We start from the raw sequence: 24,725 nt of genomic DNA on the forward strand, positions 1-24,725 counted from the left end.
TATTCTTGTTACTCCACAGATCAAAAGATTGATGTTCTTCAGATATTTTCAGTTCATGTGTCTTAAGTCTCTATTACTATCACTGCTGGCATATTTATTTAAGCCAGTATTTTTTCCTAGATTGATTTCTAATTTTTACATTACTTTCAGATATGTTTTTAGAAGCATTATTGTTGTTATTAGATTTGAAATTATCAAAGCAATCTCCATATAGAAAAATATTGGAGATTCTTAGAAATCTGAGAAAGTGTTTGCTTCTTGTTTAGAGACACTAACTACTTCTCTAGTGTACCACAATGGTGAATGCACATTTTCTGCTTTTTAAAGGAAGAATATTTATATGTAATTTAAATATATATAATATAAATATTCTTATGTAATGTAAATATTCCTACAAGACAAAAATCTTTTTTTCATGTATGTTTTCAGTGAAGGAATTTCTAGCCAAAGCCAAAGAAGACTTTCTGAAAAAATGGGAGAATCCACCCCCGGTAAGAAATATTTAAATTTTTCTACAATTAAAATTTCTGTGTTAAGTAAAATCATGATTCTTGCCTAAGTAATTACCACTCCAGATATTCTAAGTTTCAAGTGGTATTAGTAAGCATAAATTTAAAATGGGAATTATACCACAATGTTATGTTTTAATTAATTAATTAATAACTTTATATACATCTAAATTGAAGAAGGAACTAATTTCTCATATAATACTCAAAATAGGTTTTGACACTAGCACGTTTTGGTGTTTTCTAATCTCATATTAATGTTGAATGATGTCCTTGTTGGCACACACCAAAGGTGGACTTTGTGATTATAAAATGGTAAACACTATATAACATGAAACATGAAGGGAGGTGAGGAAGATGGCATATATTTCATCATATAAAGAAAAGCTATGACTAGTGTAAACAGATGTTCTGTTGTGTATTAATGGACTTTGTTTCCATTATTTAATTGGGATTATATTAAACATTTCAGTCCATTTTATCAGTAAAATAAAAAATTAACTACTAATCCATGAAATTAATTCAGTTGAAATTTTAAGGACTATTTTCTGCATTGATAAAGAATCTCATTAAGTATGAAATTAAAATGATAAAAAAGCAAATTTCTTAAGTAAAACATGGTTGATTTCCTGCTCTGTAATAATTCAACATGATGTTGCTTAACAAGCTGAGTTTTGTTTGTAATAAATTCAACAACACTGAACTCTAGTTGCTATCCAGATTCATCACATATACAAGAATAATGTTGCACCATATTTTTCTCAAGCTAAAAGCTCTACAGACTAAGCCTTGGAAATATTTTCCATGATTTTCATGGATATCTTTGTGATTAAAATTATTAAACAATTGGGTCTGCAATTACTACTTGTTGCTATTTAGCACATAATTTGTTCCTAGTAATTTTCATTTTGTTGTGGCAGCAACAAATTCAATAGATTGATGCCTCTAATTCTTTGCTTCTATGCTGTAGTCAAAGCCAAACAAAGATGTTTGCTTGTAACAAAACATCTATTCAAGGAGAAAAGGAGTCTGATTATTGTTCTGAGACTCTAGCTTTTGGTTCTTTGTGGAATGAGGAACTCTTCTTTCCTTATTGTTACTATTTTAGGTAATACTGGGTTATTATAACATCAGAGAGAGAGAGAGAGAGAGAGAGCGCCTAGTGGCTTTTTCTCATGCTGTTCTTTAGCTCCGTAAGCTTGAATAAAGATCCAAATGAAGTTTGATAGTGTTTCTTCATAGGTAAATCTAATGAAAAGACTGATCTCTCAGGTTATCCATTTTATTACAATATTTACTAGTGCACTAAGATTATATGGCTTACATGACTCCTCTTTGGTATACTTCTGATCAGTTTGTAATTATTAAAATACAGAGATGACTTATTAGAAATCTAGTACTAGAAATTATATTAGAAAATGACCATTACTGATTCAGCTGCTCTATGTTGCAATATAATTCTCTCCTCTGTTATTGGATCCTTTCTTATTCAATAGAGAAAGTAGTACCAATAACTTGAAACCTGAATAGTATTTTTGTATTTTTTTCTACATGAATAGTTGTAACCCATATTATCATTCTGGTTATGTACTACAGTGATTGTAATTATCATAGTTGTATGAAAATTTTAAGTTTTAAATTTGTTTTATTTTGCATGCATTTGTAGAATAATGCTGGACTCGAGGATTTTGAAAGGAAAAAAACCCTTGGAACAGGTTCATTTGGAAGAGTCATGCTGGTGAAACATAAAGCCACTGAACAGTATTATGCCATGAAGATCTTAGATAAGCAGAAGGTTAGTGCTTCTTATTATTTACCTACAGGTTAACCTTCAGTTTTATTAGCATTAGCATTAACATTAGTTGACATCTTAAGATAATTTTATTGTTTCATTCAATTTTTATTCTTAAATTGTGACTATATGATTCAGTTAAAAATTTTAGCATATGAGGATACATTATTATTTCAGTAGTTATACATAATACATATATGTTTAACAATAAAATATATAATGTCAACATGTAAAGAACAGAATTTCTACTAGATATTGGCTTATGGAAAAATACAGGAAACAATTACCTAATCCTTAAATTGGCATAACAGAAATTTAGAAATTTAGTTTTTTGATATTTTAATTTATGGTAGAAGCTCTCTTATTTAACATGATTGTATTTGGTAAATTTAAAATGTCAGTCATAGCAGTCAAATTTTAAGATCTACTTACTATAAAAAACAACTTTTAATTATTTATCACCATTTGGTATAGCTAACAAATGAAGATATCTGAAGTATTTATGCTTTAAATATTAAGCTTCCATTTTCCTAATAATTAACAGTTAAGGGAAGGAAAAAGAATAATACGAAATTGTGATATATTACCTTAGAGTTATATTTCCAAGAATGACTTTTTGGCTTATTGGTATATTGGAAGGAAAGGGAAGAAGCAGTAATAGACTAGAAATTCACAGCAGCTCAACTGATGCTATCGAATAGATATGTAATGTGAGCCATGCATATCTTGTAAAATTTTCCAATAACCACATTTAAAAAGTTGAAATTAATTTTAATAATACATTTTATTTAATAGCTCAAATGATTTCTAACATAAGAGGTAACGACTAAAGTCGCTCTAAAATTTATATATATCCATATACACATTTAATTGTACATATTTGTTTACTGCCTTCATTTACATATCTTTTCTAACCATGCTTCTTGAAAAAAATAGTTTAATCACTCTATCCACTAACTCACTTCTTATTATTCTTCAGTGTACACACAACAGCTTACTTGCCTCCTCATTCACGTCCTGCATCTTGCTACTCTACTAAAATAGCCCTGCCAAGTGTCACCGATCCAGTGACTGAGTCAAGTCCAGTGGACTTTTTGCTCATCTTATTTGACATTTTTAGAACATGTGACTGTGCTGAACACTCCCTTGAAACTCTCTTGTTCTGATTTCTAGAATGTCATGCTCTCCCGATCATGCCTTCACCTCTCTGGGTTCTTCCTTTTTTGTCACTTTTCCTGTTCCTGTTTTTTGTTTGTTTCTTTTCCTCTGTCTTAGCTAGGTGCAATGGCTCACGCCTGAAATCCCAGTGACTCAGGAGGCTGTGACAGGAGTATCACAAGTTCAAGACCAGCATAAGCAACTTAATGAGAACCCTGTATCAAAATGAAAAGGGTGGGGTGTAGGTCACTGGAAAATTACTGCTGGTTTCAATCCAAAAAAAAAAAATCATTTTTCTCTCTATTCTTTTCTTTAAAGGTTGCTAATAAATCCCTAAGTTCTGGACTATTCCCCTTGCCTTCTGCTTATTTTCTACTCTTTTCCTATCTATTCTCCAACAGGCTCAACTCTTATGTTCTCTGATCTTGCTTAGTACAGTCTGAGTGAGCCTGGATCTCCCAGAGATCTTTTAGCTCCTGCCCTCCTTTTCTAGATGAGATTATTGGGTCTCAAAGAGGGTGAGTGACTTGTATACTTTAGTTGGTAGCACAACAAGAAGATGCTTTAGATTTATCTTTCTTTATTAAATACATCAGCAAAATGCTATTATCTGGGTAGCCTCTTGTATATTATTATAATTCTTAAGGAATTTATAAAATGTGCTTTACTAACAAAATATTAAGAGGATAACAAACTATATCATCTATGCTTTTAATTTAGAGAAGACATTTTTAATTTAGAGAAGACATTTTTAATTCCTCCTTTTGCTAAGGCAGCAACTTATTGGATAAATTACTGAGCCAGTTACCTTATGGATAAATTATGGCCAACAAGTATTTCCTAGAAGAATAATTGCTATTTTATATCATTTCTATTATTTCCATGTTCTAAGTCCATGCATAATTAGGACAAAAGCCTTTATATTCTGAAATTTGTCCAGTTTATTTAATTTACTAAAGCTGAGTGTTAAAATGACACTCCATGATTAACCCCTTCTTTTGTAAATGAAATCACACAAATATTCCAATTAAACCAGTCTGGCTTCTCTATCTTAGAGTATATGGGAGTGAACGGAAAAAATAAAAAAATCAGGCAGGAATTAAGGAAATCTCATTTCTTCACTCCATGCTATGTGTCAAGCATTGCTAACCACTTTTTGAATGTATTGTATCAATGAAGACACATAGCTTTGTGTGGCATTAATCTCCCTTTTATGCCAATAACCTCGCTACTTAACGAAATAATCTTTTCAAACAGGTAGTAAATTGAAGCAAGAATCTGTTCTACATTTTTCTGATTTCTATACCTTTTTCTCCTTGTTACTTTTTCCTTTAAAATGTATTTGTTATCTCTGAGATCCTTTTTACCAACACCTAGTCTGATCCCTAATTAACTTCAACTGGTATTTTATAATAATATCATAATTTCCACAACCCCAGACTTTTCACCTTTAATTCATCCTCCTCACTGTCAACAAAGTTTTCTTAAACCATATCATATTATTTCCCTCATCCATCAAAAAGTTTCATGATGTTCATTAAAAGAAGTCCAAACTCAGGCTACCTAGCAAGGGGCTACTTTCAAACCCTTAGTAGTCTCTTGTTCTATTCTCTACTCGAACTCTATGCTCTACTTCCCTGACTTGAAACTTGACCTTGTAATGCTGTTCTGGGTGGGGCAGGGGGTGACAGCCTATCTTCCTTATTAATAATTCCTCAAGCACTTGGCTTAAAAAATCAGCTGGTGACAATCATTTTTTAAATTTATGTTAAATATATAAACTAACAGAAATGTTAAGAAGTAAACATAAACTTTATATTAATTTTGAACATAAAACTACATCTCCAAGGACACTTGTTAATTTTCTTTTGCCATTTAAGAACATTTTGCTGTGAAATTTTGAGAAACACTGTCCTAAGCTATAGCCAAATGGAACTACCATTCAAGACTTACTGTTGTATGTTTTCCCCGCTCAGGTATTGGTTCTGGATACTAACCCTGACTGAACTTTCTTCTGTCTTGCCCTTATCTTTATTATCCATCCATCTTAAAAGACTCAGCTCAACCCCTGCCTTTTAAAATAGATTATAATAAGAAGTGACATGTATTGAGCTTTTACTGTGTGCCAGGTACTATGTTAATAACTTGAGATGCATTATGCCACATAGCCACTCTTAAAGTAGGTCTTATTATAGCATTTAATAGGTGAAGAATCTAGGACTCAGAAAGATTATGTACTTGGCCTTAAATAAATGTTTTCTCTTTTGACAACTTATTATAACTCTAATTTGGCAATTATTCATATATTGCTATTAACATATTCATACATCATAGTTTCAAGTGAGTTTTATGCAGTAAGAATGCGATTTCTCCTGCCCCTATCTCTGTAACATCCATTACACTTTGTATGTAGTAGATACATACATTTAAAAGTAAAATAAATTAATTATAAATGGTGAATTTTTAAGTAGTTAATTTTCAAACTAGCTAAACATATATACTTTGGCAGTTTATATGCCTGGAATTCATTTGTATTTTAATTGTATTATGTCCCACATATACATAGTTGGCTTAGGGCTCTAATACAGAAAGCCTCTTTTGTACTTTTCATTATTTATTTCACAAGCCCACACATTGTTCATGGCCTAATTTAAAACCTGCTATATCATAAAAACAAAAGTAAACACAAAGCAACAGTCATTCTCCAGCTGGTGTTATATAATTTATTGTGATATTTATGGACTAATTGGTTCTATAACTTGTTAAAATGTAGACAGTAGTGACCCAACCACTTCATGTCACAGATTTTAAAAATTGAGGTTCAAAGACTTGAAATAACATCTCCAATTTATAAAGTGGACTGAATAAAAGGCCTAGGTTAGAACACAGATCTTCTGGCAATCATTCTTTGCTCAGTATTATTTGTGTACTCCTAATTTTACATAGTGTACCAATAACCGGCTGATATCTTTAAGTACCTTTCTTATTCATGTTCAATTGGGTGATTTCTATGACTATCCCCATATTAATATAAGCCTCTAGCAAGAAAGAATGCCACTTTCTAATGATTTACACAAATATAAGACACTTATTTATGCTTTCCTAAGGTCACCTTTTCCTAAATTCCAAGTAGAATAGAACACAGTCTTCGTGAAGTCAGGATAAATTGCTTTCCCTTTCTATTGAGTAGATAATCCAGAGAAAACTTGATTAATCCTAAGTGACCTCTTTTTCATGAAGACATAGTATTTTCTTGCTAATATTTTCTGTGTCCTCTTCTGTGATTGTGTAAATTGAATTTTTAGAATTTGTACCTGTATTTATTCAGGTATTATAAAATGAACAGATTATTTTTACCTAATATTTTAAAATGTTTCCTTAGTCTTTAATTTTCTTACTGATCTTCTGAAGTATTTAAAATCAGTATCTACTTACTGAAGTGATATGGTGATTTAACTGTAAGTCATTTGGAACCAAGACTTTTTCCAAATTAATTTTTAGTATTTTTTATGGGTCTGTCCTTATTCCCACTTAGTCCTTACTTTTTAATTTCATAGTTTGTTTGTTTATTTATTTATTTATTTATTTGGTACCAGGGATTGAACTCAGGGGCACTTGCCCACTGAGCCACATTCCAAGCCTTATTTGGTATTTTATTTAGAGACAGGGTCTCACTGAATTGCTTAAGGGTCTCACTTTTGCTGAGGCTGGCTTTGAAATTGTGATACTTCTGCCTCAGTCTCCCAAGGCACTGGGATTACAAGGGTGCGCCACCATGCCCAGTCCATAGTCTACCTTCTTAAGACCAAGATTGAAATTCTCTATTAGGTTCTTTTCGTTTGAATCTCATGAGCCCAGTTTGTAATTATTATTGCTTCTTATTAAAGTCCAGCAATTTTGCTTATTCAAGTTTTTTATTGTATGGAAAACACTTTTTTTTTTCTTTTAAAATGATAGTATCTTTTAAATTTTGTTTAAGTATACTAAAGTATATTTATTTCTCAATTGCAGGTTGTTAAACTGAAGCAAATCGAGCATACTTTGAATGAGAAAAGAATATTACAGGCAGTGAATTTTCCTTTTCTTGTTCGACTGGAGTATTCTTTCAAGGTAAATTTTAATAACATCTAAATAAGATATTTTCAACCTCATGTATTTTTAAAAATGTAAAGCTATGATAGAATTCTAAACCAGATGATACAACTAGAGAACATGAGTAAACAAAGGAAATATTTTTAGATTTTGTGTAATACAATCCTATTGTGCTTATAAACTTGGGTAATGAAAAAGTTTTAGCTCTCCCAGGGCAACTTTTCAAAGTGACATATATAATTTTTCATTGGAAGGCATTGCAAAATTTAAAATTTTAGTGATCTAGAAACAGTATGCCTCCTGCAAATGAATCCACTTCTCTTAAACACTTTAGACCATCATCTCACCATTATTTCTTACTTAATAATTTGTATTCTACTCTTTTCACTTGCATAAACCAACACAGTTTTCCTCCCCTGTTCAAGTGTCTGATAAAGTACAAAGGGTTTATTCTTTAAATTGGCAGTTTTCCAGCTCTTTGGAATGATACTTGGCGTTTCTCTACTCTATTGAATCTATTAAACATTGCAACTTTTTTACCCCTTTGTTCTTTAAATAAAACGAAAACCTATGTATTCAAGATATTAAAATCATTAATCTCTCAGACATAATATATAAATATTATTCACTTTTTAAAATTGTTTTTTAACTTTGTTATTCCTTTGTCTATGCTGTAGCATTATTATTATTGCCTCCGTGTTAAATGTTGTCTGCAAGAACAGGAAGAGCAAAAAGTTCCAGACTAATTTGTGGCAAGAATGCCAGGAGGAAAAAAGGGAAAAACAAGATGAGTGCCTCAGTATAGGAAAGATACAGGAGTTCCATTTATTCTCATTTTTCTCAGTTTTATTAACCTGTCAGATGATTTTCTTTTTCTAATTGAAAATGATATAATCTTAAAATACTTTTACCTATATTTTCCATTTTAATTTATTTCTTTTTATTTGTTGATAGGATAATTCTAATTTATACATGGTTATGGAATATGTCCCTGGGGGTGAAATGTTTTCACATCTAAGAAGAATTGGAAGGTTCAGGTAACTAATGCCTTTTCCTTCTTTGCATCTTTATCATGCTTGTGTTTATTTTAAATAGATTCTTAAGTTAATACCAATGTCAAGAATTTATTTAATTTAATTAAACAATGGTTTAGCTATATGAAGCATTAGGTGAAAATTCTAACAAGAAACATACCAAACATGATTTTTAAAATTCAAATAAAAGCAATATGAAACCAATTTAATATTCTGTTGGTAGATATTGTGAGATTATTTGAAGAGTTTCCAGAAAATACAAAAGTTAAATTTTAAAATACCAATATTTATTGAACAAATATTTGAGATTATGTAATGACATAGTACATAACATATTGTAATAATAATTAATATTTAATGATGACCATATTTGAAACAGGTTTGCATAAGGATGATGATGAGAAAAGACTAAAGAAATGATAATAGTGATATCATGATAAGATTATAAAAGTGCTGTTCACAAATTTAATTCTTAAAGTTTTTGCTATGTTGAATTTTTGAAATATATACATAGTTTAAGAGAAATTTATAGTTTCTTATGAGGTTATTACTAATATGATCTCAGTTGTGAAAATTGGTTTTAGATACTGATAATTTTATCCGTGTATAATAGCTCATAAGCTACTAGTGATAATTAGCAATCTAAAATAAAATGAGGCTAAAACTGAGAGCAGGTCCAGCTTCTCTCAGGATATAAGAATTAAGTTAAACATTAGTATGAGCTCAAACAGGGCTGATGATGGTAATTTGATTTATAAAGAGATAATGATAGACTTGGACTATCATGAGATGATATCAGATAATAGGCAAGCATTAGTTATTTGCATTAACTGGGGACTAAGTCATATTTTTATTTATTGACCAGTAATATGTAAGTCACATAATGTGTCAGGGACTTTCACTTCCTTTTCACGTCCCTGCCAACCTCTTGTCCAAGCAGGCTTAGAATTGTCATGTTGCCCTATAATTATTCAATGTTTTCACTGAAGTTCCACACCTAAACCTGTTTTCTGCCCATTTTCTATAACTGCTCATTTCTTTGCTCTGTAACTCCTCACACTCAGCTTTTAATATTTGACTTGGTACTACAAGGAAAGCAAGTTGACTGAAATAATTCACTCAGAGATACTATCTTTTCTGAGCTTTCACACATAAGATACACACACTCTAAATAATTCTTATTCTCACCTTAGGAACTTTGAGGCAACAAGAATTTGAGATATGGTTTAGCGTGTCTTTGATCAGAAGCAGTTAAGTCAACTGATTCTCTACTTAAACAGAGGATGTCAAGACTTAAAAGTTGCCACAGCTTTAAACCTTTCTGATATCTTCCTGCAATTCCTTAAATATTTAGTAGAAATATCCAATAACAAATGGCATTTAGAATTTTTTTGCTATCACTTTTGAACAATTCAATTGTTGTCTGTATTCCTTTAGGCAAGCATTAGTGTGTAGTGATAAATAATTACGTGAAATATAGTGTATATTTACAAATACACAGAGAAAATATAAGGGAGACCTCTCAGGTCACATGTTTCCAAGTTTAAGGATACTTGTTGCAATAACTGGGAATGAGTCCTCCAATTTCTTCTTATGATTTTCCCTTCATCCTTCATCCTTTATCATAGGATATAGATTGTTACAATGTTGGGATAGGGCTGAAACTGAAAGAGTATTATGAAATGTTATCCCAAAACTGTTCTTCTTTTCATATTCATTCATTTAACAAAGATTTAAGGGCCATTTGATGTAAATCAGGCTGAATTGGGAATTTCAGTAACAAGCATTTCTGATGCTACCAGATCAAATTCATGCCATCCATCTTTTGGGAAATCCTACTAATAGTTTAAACTGTTTATTAAAGATATATAAAAAAAGAAAGTCATTGGAACGACTTTGGAATTTATCAGGTAATTTGATTCATAAATGAACATACTAGAAAATTAATTATAAATTTAATTTAGAAAATTGGTACATCCTTTTGTAATAATACTCAAGTGGCATCAAAAATATATTGATTTGTTAAAATTACAATGACATATAGATGTAATCTATGCATACAAGAACTGAGCATGTTTACACAAACATACAGATTATATATGTCAGTGTATCGTATACATCCATAGTAAAAAATTAATTTGCTAAGATTGCATATTTTGTTGGATAGGATAGGATTTGATAGGATTACGGTTGTTTATTCTTCGACTATATTTTGTGATTTCTGTAATGAGGATATCTTATTTTTGTAATAGAAACTACTACAAAATGGCTAAAATGGCATTAATCTTCACATTAATGAAGTTAAAGAGCTTGTATACAATGAAATTCTTTAAGCACTTGAAATTTGTGAAAAAAGTAGATAGAACCTAATTAATTGGAGATAGATAGTCCAATTAGCACATTAACTTTTCAATCATTCTCAAGTTCAGACATAATTATAAAGACATTATTGTCTTTATAATATGGGAAATAATAATTCAAAATAATATAATTGTTTTAAGGTTATGCTTTTCTTCAACATAAATAAGATGATGAGTGTACCTTACATAACAGGTGCATAGAGAAAAACATGTTCCCTAAATGTATCAAAACATTATTTGAAGACAATTTGGAAATTTACTAAATATTTGAAAACACAAAATTCTTTATATACATTTAAAAGAAAAAAATGCATTTATCTCCTTAAATACCTCCATTCTGTGTTATAGTAATTTTTATGTATAATCTATTAATTCATGATTGTTATCCATTTTACAGAAAATCAATGTTTTGGGTTTTTTTGCAGTGAGCCCCATGCGCGGTTCTATGCAGCTCAGATAGTGCTAACATTTGAGTACCTCCATTCATTAGACCTCATCTACAGAGATCTAAAACCTGAAAATCTCTTAATTGACCATCAAGGTTATATCCAGGTATGACTTGAACATATCTTATATAACATATTTGAGAAAATACTAAGTAAGAAATCTATGTCAACTATCAATGTTGGACTTTTTCTTTTTTGAGAGAGAGACAATCACTGTTTCCTGATAGCTCAAATTGAGTTTTTAGTTCTGCTGTTATTACAGAGAAGCAAGAAATCACATCAAGGATGGAACTGTTCTAATCTCCTATAACAATTGTGAACTGAATATAGACTCCTGCATAAGCAAATGATAATAGCTAACTTTGTGAGTACTTATTAGTGCCAGGCATATTCCAAGTGTTTTACATGTACAGGATGGAGTATCCCTAATATGAAACTTTTTGAGTATCAATGTAAAACCACAAGTAGAAAATAGCACATGTAATTTCGTATGAAGGACACAGGCAAATTACAGATACACTAGAAATATTATATAGTTAGCTTTAGGTTATGACAATAAGGTGCATATGAAACAAATGAATTTCATATTAGACTTGGAACACATCATCAATATCTCACTTGTATATATAGATATTTCAAAATTCAGAAACATCCAAAATCTGAAACACTTTAGGTCCCAAGCACTTTGGATAAGGGATACTTCACTTGTGTTATTTCTTTTAATCCCGACAACTCCATGAAGTGTAAATACGATTCTTATGCTCATTTTAAGTTAACATACATAAGAGATAGCAAGATGACAGAGCCACTAAATAGTAGAGTCAAAATTTGTACGCAGGTAGTCTGATCTTGGAGTCTATGCTTTTTATCATTACAGCAGCCCCAATTACCAAAACTGAACTGGTGACAATGTTTCGTTTCCATTTCTTCTATTAACAGAGTGATACATTCCTTTCTACAAATTTGTCTGTACGTTCTCCCAATAATGCTTTCATGCTTTGTTGATGTAATTAATGACTGAGGACACATTGACTATAAAGAATACTTACAGCATTGTTCCATTTTTTTAAAATTATTTTTACCTTTTATTTATTTATTTATATTCCTTGAGTCTAGAATCTTATGATAACAACTACAAAGCATTTATTGTTGTTTTTCATCTGTTTCTTTGTTTTGAGAGGGAGAAGGGGTTTCCAATTTGAGTTGTTTTAATAACCTTTATTCACTAAATAATCACTTCAGGAATTAGTCTCAGTTATATTGACCTAATTCCACGATTTTCATTTTAATCCTGGATTTCTACCCCCGCCAACACACACTGATACTAAGGATTGAACCCAGAGAGTTTCTACTCTATTACTGAGCTATATCCCCAGCCCTTTTTTATTTTATTTAAGACAGTATCTCCCTAAGTTTCTGAGGCTGGTCTTGAACTCATAATTCTCCTTCTTCCTGAGTCACTGATATTACAGGTGTGCACTGCCACATCTTACCCTGAATTTTTAACTTTCAATTTGGGTACCATAAATAACATTCATCATGAAGTGATAAATTTTAACAAGCATTTTTTTTTTCTTTTATAGGTCACAGACTTTGGGTTTGCCAAAAGAGTTAAAGGCAGAACTTGGACATTATGTGGTACTCCAGAGTATTTGGCTCCAGAAATAATCCTCAGCAAGGTATATTTATAATGTCAGTTTGTAAGAAGTAGCAACATGAGGCATGCATCACTGTGGATTTTTGTGTAAACAATTATGGGTCTAATTTTACATTTTTTATTTGATCTAAGTTATGAATTTAAATCTATTTGTGCATGATTACTCAGGAATAACTATTTAGAGTTAGCATTAATCCCCTAAATTATATCAGTTTTGACTATGGATATTAGAGAAATAGAGTGGAAAAAAATCTAACCTCTAGCTCCATATTTGAAGCCAAATATATAGTCTTTCATAATTATTCCCAGTAACAGGAGAACCAGTAAGCCTTGCCAAGAGGCAAATCTAGTGGTGAAATATACAGTTATCAATTCTTCCTTTGTTTCAAATTTATCAATTTAATGAAAGGAATGTGTGAAAATTATTTTTAATTTTAGCTTAGTAGTGATATTACAGCAATTGAATAATTTGTCTGTTGAAAGCAGTCCTACTTTTCAAACAGTGAACTGTGGGAGGAGAAACTACAACCATATTTAAAAGAATGGTTTAACTTTTCTTTTCTTTTCCTCACTGTTCCTTGATGGAGAAAGCTAGAAGAGAGAAATTAACAAAAACTGACCATAAATAGGAGCAAGGAAAGTGAAAGAAACCAGACATGGGTCTTATTGTGTCACAAACTGACTAACTGAAATTTGGTTAACCTATGGAATGTTAAAGTAAAAATTTTCTTATAGCTTTTCTTCTATTATCTTTCATAATTTAAATCACATATAACTTTTTAGTCTTTTATAATCTAAATATCATGCTATTAACACATTTCTTCTTTATAAAATGCACTCAGCAAATAATGTAACCACAAAATAAGCACCAAAACTGTACAAGTGTGTATATGTTATAAAAGTAATAGACGCGTATTGCAGAAAACTTGGAAAATGCAGAAAAATATAAAGAAACAATCCTAAAACCTACAATCCCACCACCCAGAGGCAGCCTTTTGACTTTTTTTTTTTTATGCATGATATCCTAGTTGAGATCATAGTGAATGTATAGTTTTGTGGCTAGCTTTTTTCACTTGCATGTTAACAAGCATGCAAACCTCATTCTTTTTTTTTTTTTTTTTGTCTTTGTGGTGTTAATGCTTGTATGCAAATGTACCATAAAGTATTTAGCCATTCTTCTATTGAATATTTAGATTTTTTTTCAATTGTTGTTTTCAAAAGTTTTTGTTGTTGTTCATTTGGGGTTTTTTTGTTGTTGTTGTTGTTTGTTTTTTGCTATTATATACAATTGTGATAAACATCTTTGTGCATAAAGCTTTTTCTGTATTTCACATTATTTCCTTAGGATAGATTCCCAGAAGTGGAATTACTGGGTCAAAGGGTTTGAACATTTTTAAGGCTCTTGATACATATTATCAAATTGCTTTCCAAAAGGTTGTACCAGTTTATACTCCTACCAGTAGTCTTTTGAGAGTACCTATTCTACCACACCCTTTCCAACACTGGTATTCTCATTTTTTTTTAAATTTACTAATTTAATAGGCAATAACTAATGTGTCATTGTTTTAATTCTCATGTCTTTGATTGTCAGATTTCTTTCAAATGCTTAATAACCATTTGGTATTTCTTTGGGTGTGTGTATAAATTATTAGTTCGTGTCCTTTGCCTATTATCTATTGCAATTTAGTGAGTTTCTTACTGATTTGTTTCAATTTTCTATGCGGAGGCTGTTCTTGTACCTGGCCTATTTACTTGTAAACAGAAAAAAATGAAAGCATATAAATCAGAGAGTTGAGCAACAGTGATGCCCATTTCCATCAGCAAAATCAAGTGCTGTTCCCATTATGTCACTCCCTCCTTTTAAAAAACACGTAGAATCAGGAAAAAGAAAAAAACTCTGCTGTATTATGACACCATATTTTAGCTAATAATTTGAAAACTAAATTATTTATAAAGCTAATGTTTTGATAAAGGGTGGAGTGTGGCGAGGAATGATAGCAATTAGAGGGTATATTAAAAGGCAGAATAAAAAGTCTGAGAAGAACTCAGCTTATTTCTGTCCATGATCAAGTGGTGGTGGTTTTTTATTCCCATACTATTGTGCCAACTGACACAGATCAAAGTTTATTCAAAAACTTTGATGTAAAAAAAACCTTCATGTAAACATGTTAGTATAAACATGTTATAAATATTTGTTTTCTTATAAATACTTATAGATCTTAATTTTAGTAAGCTTAATATAAAAAAGCCAAACCTAATTAAACAAATTTTTGAATTGTATATTTGGTTTCTAAAGCACTTTTTATTCAAATTATTCCCTTTATTTTGATACATTACTCACAAAACCAGTTGGGCTTGGTGGCATATGCCTGTAATCCCAGTGCCTCGGGTACAAGGGGGCGGGGGGGCTGAGGCAGGAGAATCATGAGTTCAAAGCCAACTTCAGCAGCTTACCAAGGCCCTAAAGAATTCAGTGAGACCCTGTCTCTAAATAAAATACAAAAAGGGGCTGGGGATGTGGCTCAGTGGTTAAGTGCCCATGGGTGAAATCCCCAGTACTAAACAACAAAAAAACAACCCTCGTGAACTAGTTTAACTAGTTTTCTTCTCTTTATACCTTTTAGAGATGAGAAGCAAAACAATAGACAATTACAAAAGTAAAATATACTTAAAATATTAGTATTAATTGAATTTCACATTAAACTTTTAGCATTCATGAGATACTGTGAAATGGATATGATTATCCATAGAATATTAACCCTCCTAACTCCAAGAATGTATTATACTTTTCAATCAACTTCACTATTTACCACTTTAGTACGCCTATTTTGTTTCAGAAGTTTGGACCTGTCTAGGTCAAAACCCAATTCATACAATTGTGGACCTAGAATGGGCTTTGGAGGTAATTTGGTCTGACTCCCTTTCTACTATTGAGCAACTAAATTATCCCAGTGAAACAGGGGACATTTCATTGTCAATAATATTCTTAATGATTCTAGGAAGATGATTTACTAATCCTTCCTAAATCTTATTCCAATATCTGGAAATTCTCCCCTTTGTTTAACTTAAATTTGACCTGATACATTTTGTTCCTTTTTCCAGAATAGCTGTTTAGCAACTGCTTACAAAATGTTTCATAGCTTCCAGGTCATTTTGAATTTACCTGTGATTTCATTTTCCTCTGAGCAAATTAAGTGATCATTGACATTGGTGTTGGTTTACCTCAGGGATACAATAAGGCAGTGGATTGGTGGGCATTGGGAGTGCTAATCTATGAAATGGCTGCTGGCTACCCACCATTCTTCGCAGATCAACCAATTCAGATTTATGAAAAGATTGTTTCTGGGAAAGTAAGTAAAACATTTTCTTATTTTTATTCATTATTTCTAAATATGAATTTTAAGGTTTAAAAATAGAACCATATTATGTTTTCATCCTAACTTGGGATGTATTTTACTATATTTTATGTTATGTCAGTATTTATAAATAAGGGAACTACTGAAGAACTTATACCCTAACTGTGTATAGAACTTATACCCTAACTTATACCCTAACTGTGCAAACAGAAAAATGCCTCTTACAGATGAATAAACTGAGTTAGGTATTGAAAGATTTACAGTGATAAAGGCAATACAGCAAGACAGAATGGAGAAATTACATTAAATAATTATCACTGCTGTTCTTGTCACATTTGTAGATTTCTAAGCTTCAGATCTCTTATCTTTGTATATAATTGTTTTTCTCTTGTAGGATATAAGTCATAATAAAAGAAATTTTGATATTAACAAAATAAAAATGCTGAGAAAAAGTAACAGGGAAGTTAGTGATTTATTTATTTAAGAATTTGAGCAGTAAATTTTTAAATTTAAGGGAGAATAAGGGCCAATGGTCATATGAGAGAACTAAAATATATTAAAATACAAATGAGAGAAGAGAATTTTATTAATACAAAGTCTAAGAATATAGAAAATATACTAATATTTTCAAATTATTGAATCTTAATCATTTAATTGAATCCTTACTATATTCCTTTTTTTTTACTTGACTTAATAAAGATATCAGATTCTTTGAAAAGGAACTTATACCTCAAAGTAGAACAGTTGTCAAACTGAGGCCATTTCACATTTATAAAAATACACTTATTTTAATGAAAGCAATTTTTCTAAGTAAATGTCATTTTAGTTATAAGTTTTTTAGCTATTTATGAAAAGGTTTTTATTTCATATCAAACTTTCAATATTTTGTATCCAATCTTCTGCATATGTTCTAAAATAACAATAGTTAAAACAGGTGCTGTGGCAACTTGTGAGGCTGAGGCAGAAGGATTGGAAATTTGAAGCCAGCCTCAGCAACTTAGCCAAACCCTATCTCAAAATAAATTACAAAGGGCTGGAGTTGTAGTTCAGTGCTAGAGTACTCCTGAGTTCAATCCCCAGGACCACAAAAAAAGAATAAATAAAATTAAAACTAATTAAATAAATAAATTATAACAGTTTAAATTCTAGTCTTTTAGAAGACTAACAGTATAAAAATTTACCATATCATGATATGAATATTTTCCCTTTATTTATTTAGAAATATGACAGGGTGTTTGGTGTACTTTTATTTTTAACTAAAGGTTCCAGATTATCTCCCTATATTGTGTATGTTTGATTCTATCCTTTGCTCCCTTTATTCATGGAGGTAGAATAGTGCCATTAAGTGATCTCTGGTATCTGTATTATGTGAAACACAGACCATATTCACCTTTTCCCAGTAAAACTGTTCTAATACCCAAACTACACTGTACCCACCTTGCAAAGCTATTGTTACCTCTCCAGATACTAACTAAAAGCCAAATTGGAAACTAGTTTTTAAATTTTTTAATGTTCAAATCATTAAAAAAACCAATTTTCATCTCATTTGTGGAGTCTCTATTTGCATTTACATTTTTAATGGTTTTAATGATGTGCAGTATCATGTAAGAGTATTTTTTATTCAGAACTGCTTTTTCTGATTTTAAAAGAATATTATTTAGTGCATGATATTATTGATTATATTTTCCACTCTGAAACCATGCTAAAAAAATTATAAGTATACATGACTTATCAAAGGTAAAATAAAATGATTAATTGAATCGATAAAACACTTATATTTGAATGTTAGATTATTAAGTTCTTTCTCTGTTACAATATTTTAACTCAAGCTGGTATTTTCAAATGCACAGAAAGATGATCAATCAGCTTGTTAGGTTCTCTCCTACACATATTTTGTGTTTAAAAAAACAGAGGAGGTGGTATTTAAATGTCAAATTAGTCATGCAATATTAAGGTTCAGGTTTAGAAATGCATAGTTAACAGAAAAGATTTATAATTCTTTTCTCACTATGCCTTGTCCTAGAGATATATGCTGAGTTTCTGTATAATCTTTAAATTTCATGCCTCAGTGCCATCCACCCTATGACAAGAATCAGTTGTGGTTTCCACAACAACTCTATCTGGCTGCATTACCCATGGAAATACAAAAGTTAATATCTTGTTCAAAAATGATACTTGCAAATAAAGTAATCAAGTGACAGCTGTTATGGAAACCATAATTGTAGAATCTGTGACCTTTACAATTAAAAAAATTTCTTAGCTTCATTATATATAATGTAAATATTAATATAAATATTGTTCCTTGTAATGAGCACCATGAATGCACAAGGAGACACTATACACAGTATAAACATTAATATATACTGAATGATCAAGAGTTGGTTTAGTTTAATATATACTAAAAGATAATTGATTAGTAGCCATATGGTAATTTTCCTCTGTGTCAGAGTTTCCAAAGTCCAGGTTTGGTGATTAACTGGGAGGACTCACAGAACTCAGCCTATGTTGGTAGTCACAGTTAAGACTTATTACAGTGGTAGAATACAAAGCAAAATCAGCAAAGCATTTTAAAGATAGTCCAGAGAAAGTAGTCACAAGCTTTCAAAAGTCCTCCCCAGGTGAGCCACAAGAGATGCACGTGACTCTTCTAGCAACAAATTGTGAAACACATGAAATGTTAGGTACCAGCAAAGCTCATGAGACTCAAGTGTCATGTTTTTTTGGAGAGCTGGTCTTATATGCATTCTCTACCTAACATACACCAAACTTTCAGAATCCCAGAATGAAATAGATGTTTAGCATAGACCATATTCTTTATACAAATAGACTAGACACAGTGAGCTACTCTTGTCATTAAGAGATATTTTCATCCAGTCTAAGGAACGAGTGCTATTCAAGTTCCCAAATACCTGCCAACTGTCAAACTTGCAAGCAGTCCTCTCTAAGGATGGCAAATCAGTCCTCTACATTAACTTGTCTGTGCACGTTCTATTTTCTAAATAGCATACACATGCACATATACAACTACACTTTCTAAGATGCCATCATTAATACTTTTTTGGGAAATTTAGATGCCATTTTCTGTTTGGCTATGGCTATAGTTAGAGACATAAAAGTACTCAGAAGTCATCTTCATAAAATGCAAAAGCAGTTCTAATATTTGCATAAAGGACTATTTTTTTTTTAACAATTTGCTGTGATCATTTAAAATTCTCCTTAATACTTTGAGACAGCCCTTTATTCTGGTAGTCCAAGGGGCAAATGATTGCAACACTGATTCACTGGGAGTGAGGATCGGGTGGGTAGTAGCTCTCTGCAGCCATCTAGATTTGTTATATCTTCTGTTGTTCATGCATAGGTAAGGGAACAAATTAGAGAGCATACAGGCACAGTACCAATATTATAAATATTTTCAGTGTCTTGGCGCGTTTTATTTATAGAATCCTGGCTGATTAAAGTTGCTGTGGGTTCTATTAGGCAGTGTGATGCTTAGCAACATGTCTATAGAAAGCCTTCTATGTGAAAAGCTGTTCTGTCTTTAGAAAAATTGACTGAAATATATGATCATTTTGGTTAAATAAATCCTTTACAGGGATTGCTGATGGTTTAGAACTTACTGTACCTAGTTTAGGGAAGTAATTTCTTAAAATTTTTTCCAACATGCTTGTGAACAGAAGCTAATAGGTTATTGGTTATTGCTTGTTAGCCGTGTGCAAATCCTTTTGAGGCATTTAAGCCAATTTTATCCCAATCATTAAAGATAACATTACTAAACAGTCCTTTCCCCTGCCAATAATTGCAGAATGTCAGGAAGATCTTTCCCTTCTATCAGCCAAAGATCAACTTTATAATTTATGTAATTAAACATAGACAAATATGATTTGATTTGATTCTAAAGAAAAAAAAAAGTCAGTAAAACCAGTTAGTGAATTTAAGTCATGAATACCATAATGACATGAACTGATTTGTTTTTTGGAAGTAACTTCCTCTTATATTTGTAGAAAATAATAGTCATTCCTAACACTGAAATGTACATGACTCTATAATTGGTGCTGAAAGCAGAACAAATATTGAATTTGCTCAATTCAGAATGAGATTCATAGTTTAACATATTGTGTAATGTAATTTGATAAAGTAGTTTAAGATATCAGCTATGTTCACAATCTTATAAAACAAGGTTATAGTCATCCATTTTCTCCTTACTCTGTCAAATTTAAGACTTTAAGAAAAGGTGGAAGTGTTCATTCAATAAATAAACAGGTGGAAGATGAGCCAGAAAGATGAGAGAAACTTCCTACATATTCCAGATAACTTTCCTAACAAAACCGTCCTTGTGTAACCTGGAAACATAAACATCGATTATAGACTTGTTGTTTCCATGTTCAAAAATTCAACTTCAGATCATTAAAACAGTTCTAATGGGAAGGTTGAAAACCTAAAAAAAAAATGTATTGAATAACTGCCTATAAGATATTAGTGATTATAATGCAAGACAGTTTCATAATTTCTTTTTATACCAACCAGATGAAAGTATAATCTCATCATTTTATAGATGAGGAAATTGAAACTCAAAAGGTTAAAGGGTTTGTCCCGCATGTATGTAACTAGAGTTGAGATTGGCACCCAGGAATTCTTTCTAATAAAGAAATAGCTTGGCTGCATGGAGTGGTGCACACCTGTAATTCCAGCTGCTAGAGACCTGAGGCAGGAGAATCACCCAGGAGTCTGAGGCTAGCCTGGGCAACGTAGCAAGACCTGTCTCCTAGGGCTGGGGGAGGGAATCTAAAAAAGAAACAGCTTGGTAGAATTTTTTTGGTGGTGAAGATAATTGAATTTATTTTTTGAAATGTTCCCAGTGAAGCTGATATCAGCCATCACAAGCCACCACCATTCCCCATTTGAGAATCCTTGTTCTGAAGATGAAGCAAACACATACATACACACACACACACACTTTTCAGACCATGATTTTATCTGCATTACAAAATAAAGAAGAACTTAATAAAGATACTTATATTCTTAATGCATTGCATTGCACATGACCTGAATTTAGAACATAATTTATGTATAGTACATTACTTTCTACAATTCTGAACATCATGAAGGGGCTAACTGGCACATTATGATTGAATAATTCATGTAAATTCTATTCTAAGCAAAGACAGATCTACTTCAAATATGTTTTTTTCTTTGGAATTGCAATAAAGTTTAGATATACCACAAGAAAAGCCTAAGCTAATATAACCACTGGAAAAATATGTTATTTTTACAGTAAATAGTGTGCCTTTTACTATTGCTTATTCTCTACTTATTACTCCAACTAGGATAAATGAGGAGAAATGCAGAAAAATATATTAAGATGAAAAATTCAGTATTTTAGAAGGTTTCTGATAGTGACTATTTTCAGTTTTTTGAATCATGGAAGCAATACAGAATAACTAGAAGTCTATACTCTGGAGTCATAGTACCTGTTTGGAATTACAGCTCTACCACTTATTAGCTCTATAATCCTGGGCAAATTATTTAATCATTGTAGTTCTCAGTAGCTTCACTCACTCTATAATGTAGGCACAATAATCACACCTCAGCCCCAGAAATCTTCATTTTTTACCATGTTTGTCTCTGAGTTTATTCCATTCACTTTAAAAAAAAATTTTTTTAGTTGTAGATGGACAATATACCTTTATTTTATTTATTTATTTTTATGTGGTGCTGAGGATAGAACCCAGTGCCTCACACCTGCTAAGTAAGCACTCTACCACTGAGCCACAACCCCAGCTCTTCCATTCACTTTTGTACTGTAGCATAATAGCAGAACTATGCCTAAAAATCAACTACTAATAAATGAAAAATAGTTTTCTGTGTTGTGAAAGGCAGTGTGGGTTTATTTACTTATTCTAATTTGTTATACATGACAGCAGAATGTGTTTTGATTCATAGCACACAAATGGAGCACAATTTTTTATTTCTCTGGTTGTACACATAGACTTACTTTTTTATAGATCTTTGAAAATGTACATACTGATTTTTTTCCATATGCAGTTTGTTCTGTTTATATTGTACATCTCTGAGACAGAGGTTTGTAATGTAAAATACAAGAGGATCTCTTGAAGATGGATGAGGTTTCTTATATTGTTGGAAAAATTTGTATGTATGCACATTTAGTTTCTGGAGACTGGTCTACACTCAGCCCATAACTAAAATAAGACCAGAAGAGAACAGTGTTTTAGTTTATTAACCTAAATCATTCTTCAAGACTACTACAGGGACTGTAGTGTGGAGTTAAAAGGTCTTTGAAGATCATCGCTAAATTTTTTTGTATACCTGTCACCTTAACAAAAAATTTATGAAATCAAAACATGAATATTGGAATGTGTGTTTTCCCACATACTGTATTTGTGCAGGTTCGATTCCCATCCCACTTCAGTTCTGATCTCAAGGACCTTCTAAGGAACCTGCTCCAGGTGGATCTGACAAAGCGATTTGGAAATTTAAAAAACGGTGTGAGTGATATAAAAACTCACAAGTGGTTTGCCACAACAGATTGGATTGCTATTTACCAGAGGAAGGTAAGATTCTACTTTCTTTTTAATATAATAAATTGAGAAATTCAAGAAAAGATTTTGCTATGATGAATTTCCTTTATCTCCCCCTTTCCTTCTTAAGTGCCAAGTTAAAAATAATTTTATGAATAGTATTTTCATCCTGCTGAATTTTTTTCATCGTATTTTTCATAAAACCAAAATTTGTCATGTTTTAGAGATTTGCCATCTTCTATAATATTGTGCAGCCACATGAATGGATTTCCTTAGGGGAAAATATTTAATGCTCTAATTAAATATTAAAAGCACAGTTTTTCTAATTCATGAATTTTTGAAAAGATTATAAAATCAGAGGGAACAAAAGAATTTAAATGCAACAAATAGAAAATACACAAAGCAAAAAAAGCATTAGGGCAACAAAGCCTCCATATCTCAGGAAAGAGGGCCCAAAACCATCTAGTTCATGAAACATAGCTGTTAATATCATTGTCTCCAATAGGTGTGTTATGTAGTCAAGAATAAACTCTATAGTGATTAAAAACATTTTAGATCTCAAAAAAAAAAAAATCGTATTTTCATAGTTTTAAGCAACTCTCCGTAACTTCTCATTTTAGTCTTTGAAATAATCCTGTGAAACAGGCAGTGGTATTTTCCCCGTTTTACTAGTAAGGAAATCAGCTCAGATAGGTTAACTTAAACGTAATCTTACAGCTGCTAAATAATGCCTGTATTTGATTCCAAGTTCTTTAGATTCCCAATTCCAGTATCACATTACCCCTTTTTAAAGTCCTTTTAACATGAATTAAGGTGAAGCTCCAAAGTACTGAACAATGAATTGTTTTATAAAATCTTCATAGATATTTCATATCTTCATGAACTTTTATGTAACTTTTATGCTTTGAGAGGGGAGGCAAACTGTCTCAAAAGGCAGCAAAGAGGGGCTGGGACTGTAGCTCAGTGGTAGAGCGCTTGCCTAGCATGTGTGAGGCACTGGGTTCAATCCTTAGCACCACATAAAAATAAATAAAGTCAAGTCATCATGTCCATATACAACTAAAAAATGTTTTTAAAAAAAGAAAGGCAGCAAAGAAAGAACTTGAATTCTGGGGTTAGATAGATATCTAAATGCCAAATCAACCACCCATTTTAATGATCTTGAATGAATTATAAAGCATCAGTTTTATCATTCTTAAAATTTTGGATTAAGATAGAGAATACAGAATAAGAAGTTATACTCCATTTATGTATGATGTATCAAAATTCATTCTACTATCATGTATAACTAGTTAGAAAAAAATTTAAAAAATTTTTAAAGTCAGAGACTACAAAGGGAAGAGTTGCATAGAAGGAAAGATGAGATACATTAGTCCAGGCTCCATGTTTGTTTCATATATTTACAATCAGGAAATTTATTAAGTAAATGAATTTTAAATCATCAAAACCCCACTATCCAGATAGGACCTCTTAACATTTTTCATATGTTTTTCACATTTTTTTCCCTATTCTCCATCACAGCAGTCCATTCCATGACTTCAGTGACCACCTCAGATCTACTTCCTCCCTGAGCTTTCCTTCCAACCCTGAACTTTCCCCTCTACTCCAGTCCTTTATATCAAAATTGCTACTTACTACACAGTTCCATTCAGGATTATACAATCATTCTTAAATAGTCTGTTCCACTCTTAGTGTGTTATTTAACCTGTATGTTCTCCTAATGCTTTTTGAAATCTAACTTTTTATTGTTGTATAATCAATTATCCAAACTGTCCCCTCAGTATTCGA

At 31.4% G+C, this 24,725-nt stretch overlaps 1 protein-coding gene across 4 annotated transcripts in view; it reads left to right on the forward strand.

Moving 5' to 3' along the window:
- Prkacb (protein kinase cAMP-activated catalytic subunit beta) overlaps positions 1 to 24,725 on the forward strand; it is a 110,686-nt gene that overhangs the window by 80,371 nt on the left and 5,590 nt on the right. For all 4 annotated transcript variants that reach the window (XM_071617986.1, XM_071617987.1, XM_027935170.3 and 1 more), the window contains exons 2-9: positions 430 to 491; positions 2,173 to 2,301; positions 7,468 to 7,566; positions 8,503 to 8,585; positions 11,368 to 11,494; positions 12,972 to 13,067; positions 16,273 to 16,395; positions 22,806 to 22,970. In XM_071617986.1, the coding sequence (XP_071474087.1) occupies positions 430 to 491; positions 2,173 to 2,301; positions 7,468 to 7,566; positions 8,503 to 8,585; positions 11,368 to 11,494; positions 12,972 to 13,067; positions 16,273 to 16,395; positions 22,806 to 22,970 (884 nt within the window). The remainder of the gene's footprint in view (positions 1 to 429; positions 492 to 2,172; positions 2,302 to 7,467; positions 7,567 to 8,502; positions 8,586 to 11,367; positions 11,495 to 12,971; positions 13,068 to 16,272; positions 16,396 to 22,805; positions 22,971 to 24,725) is intronic.

This window comes from Marmota flaviventris, chromosome 10 (assembly GCF_047511675.1).
Source record: "Marmota flaviventris isolate mMarFla1 chromosome 10, mMarFla1.hap1, whole genome shotgun sequence".
NCBI lineage: Eukaryota > Metazoa > Chordata > Mammalia > Rodentia > Sciuridae > Marmota > Marmota flaviventris.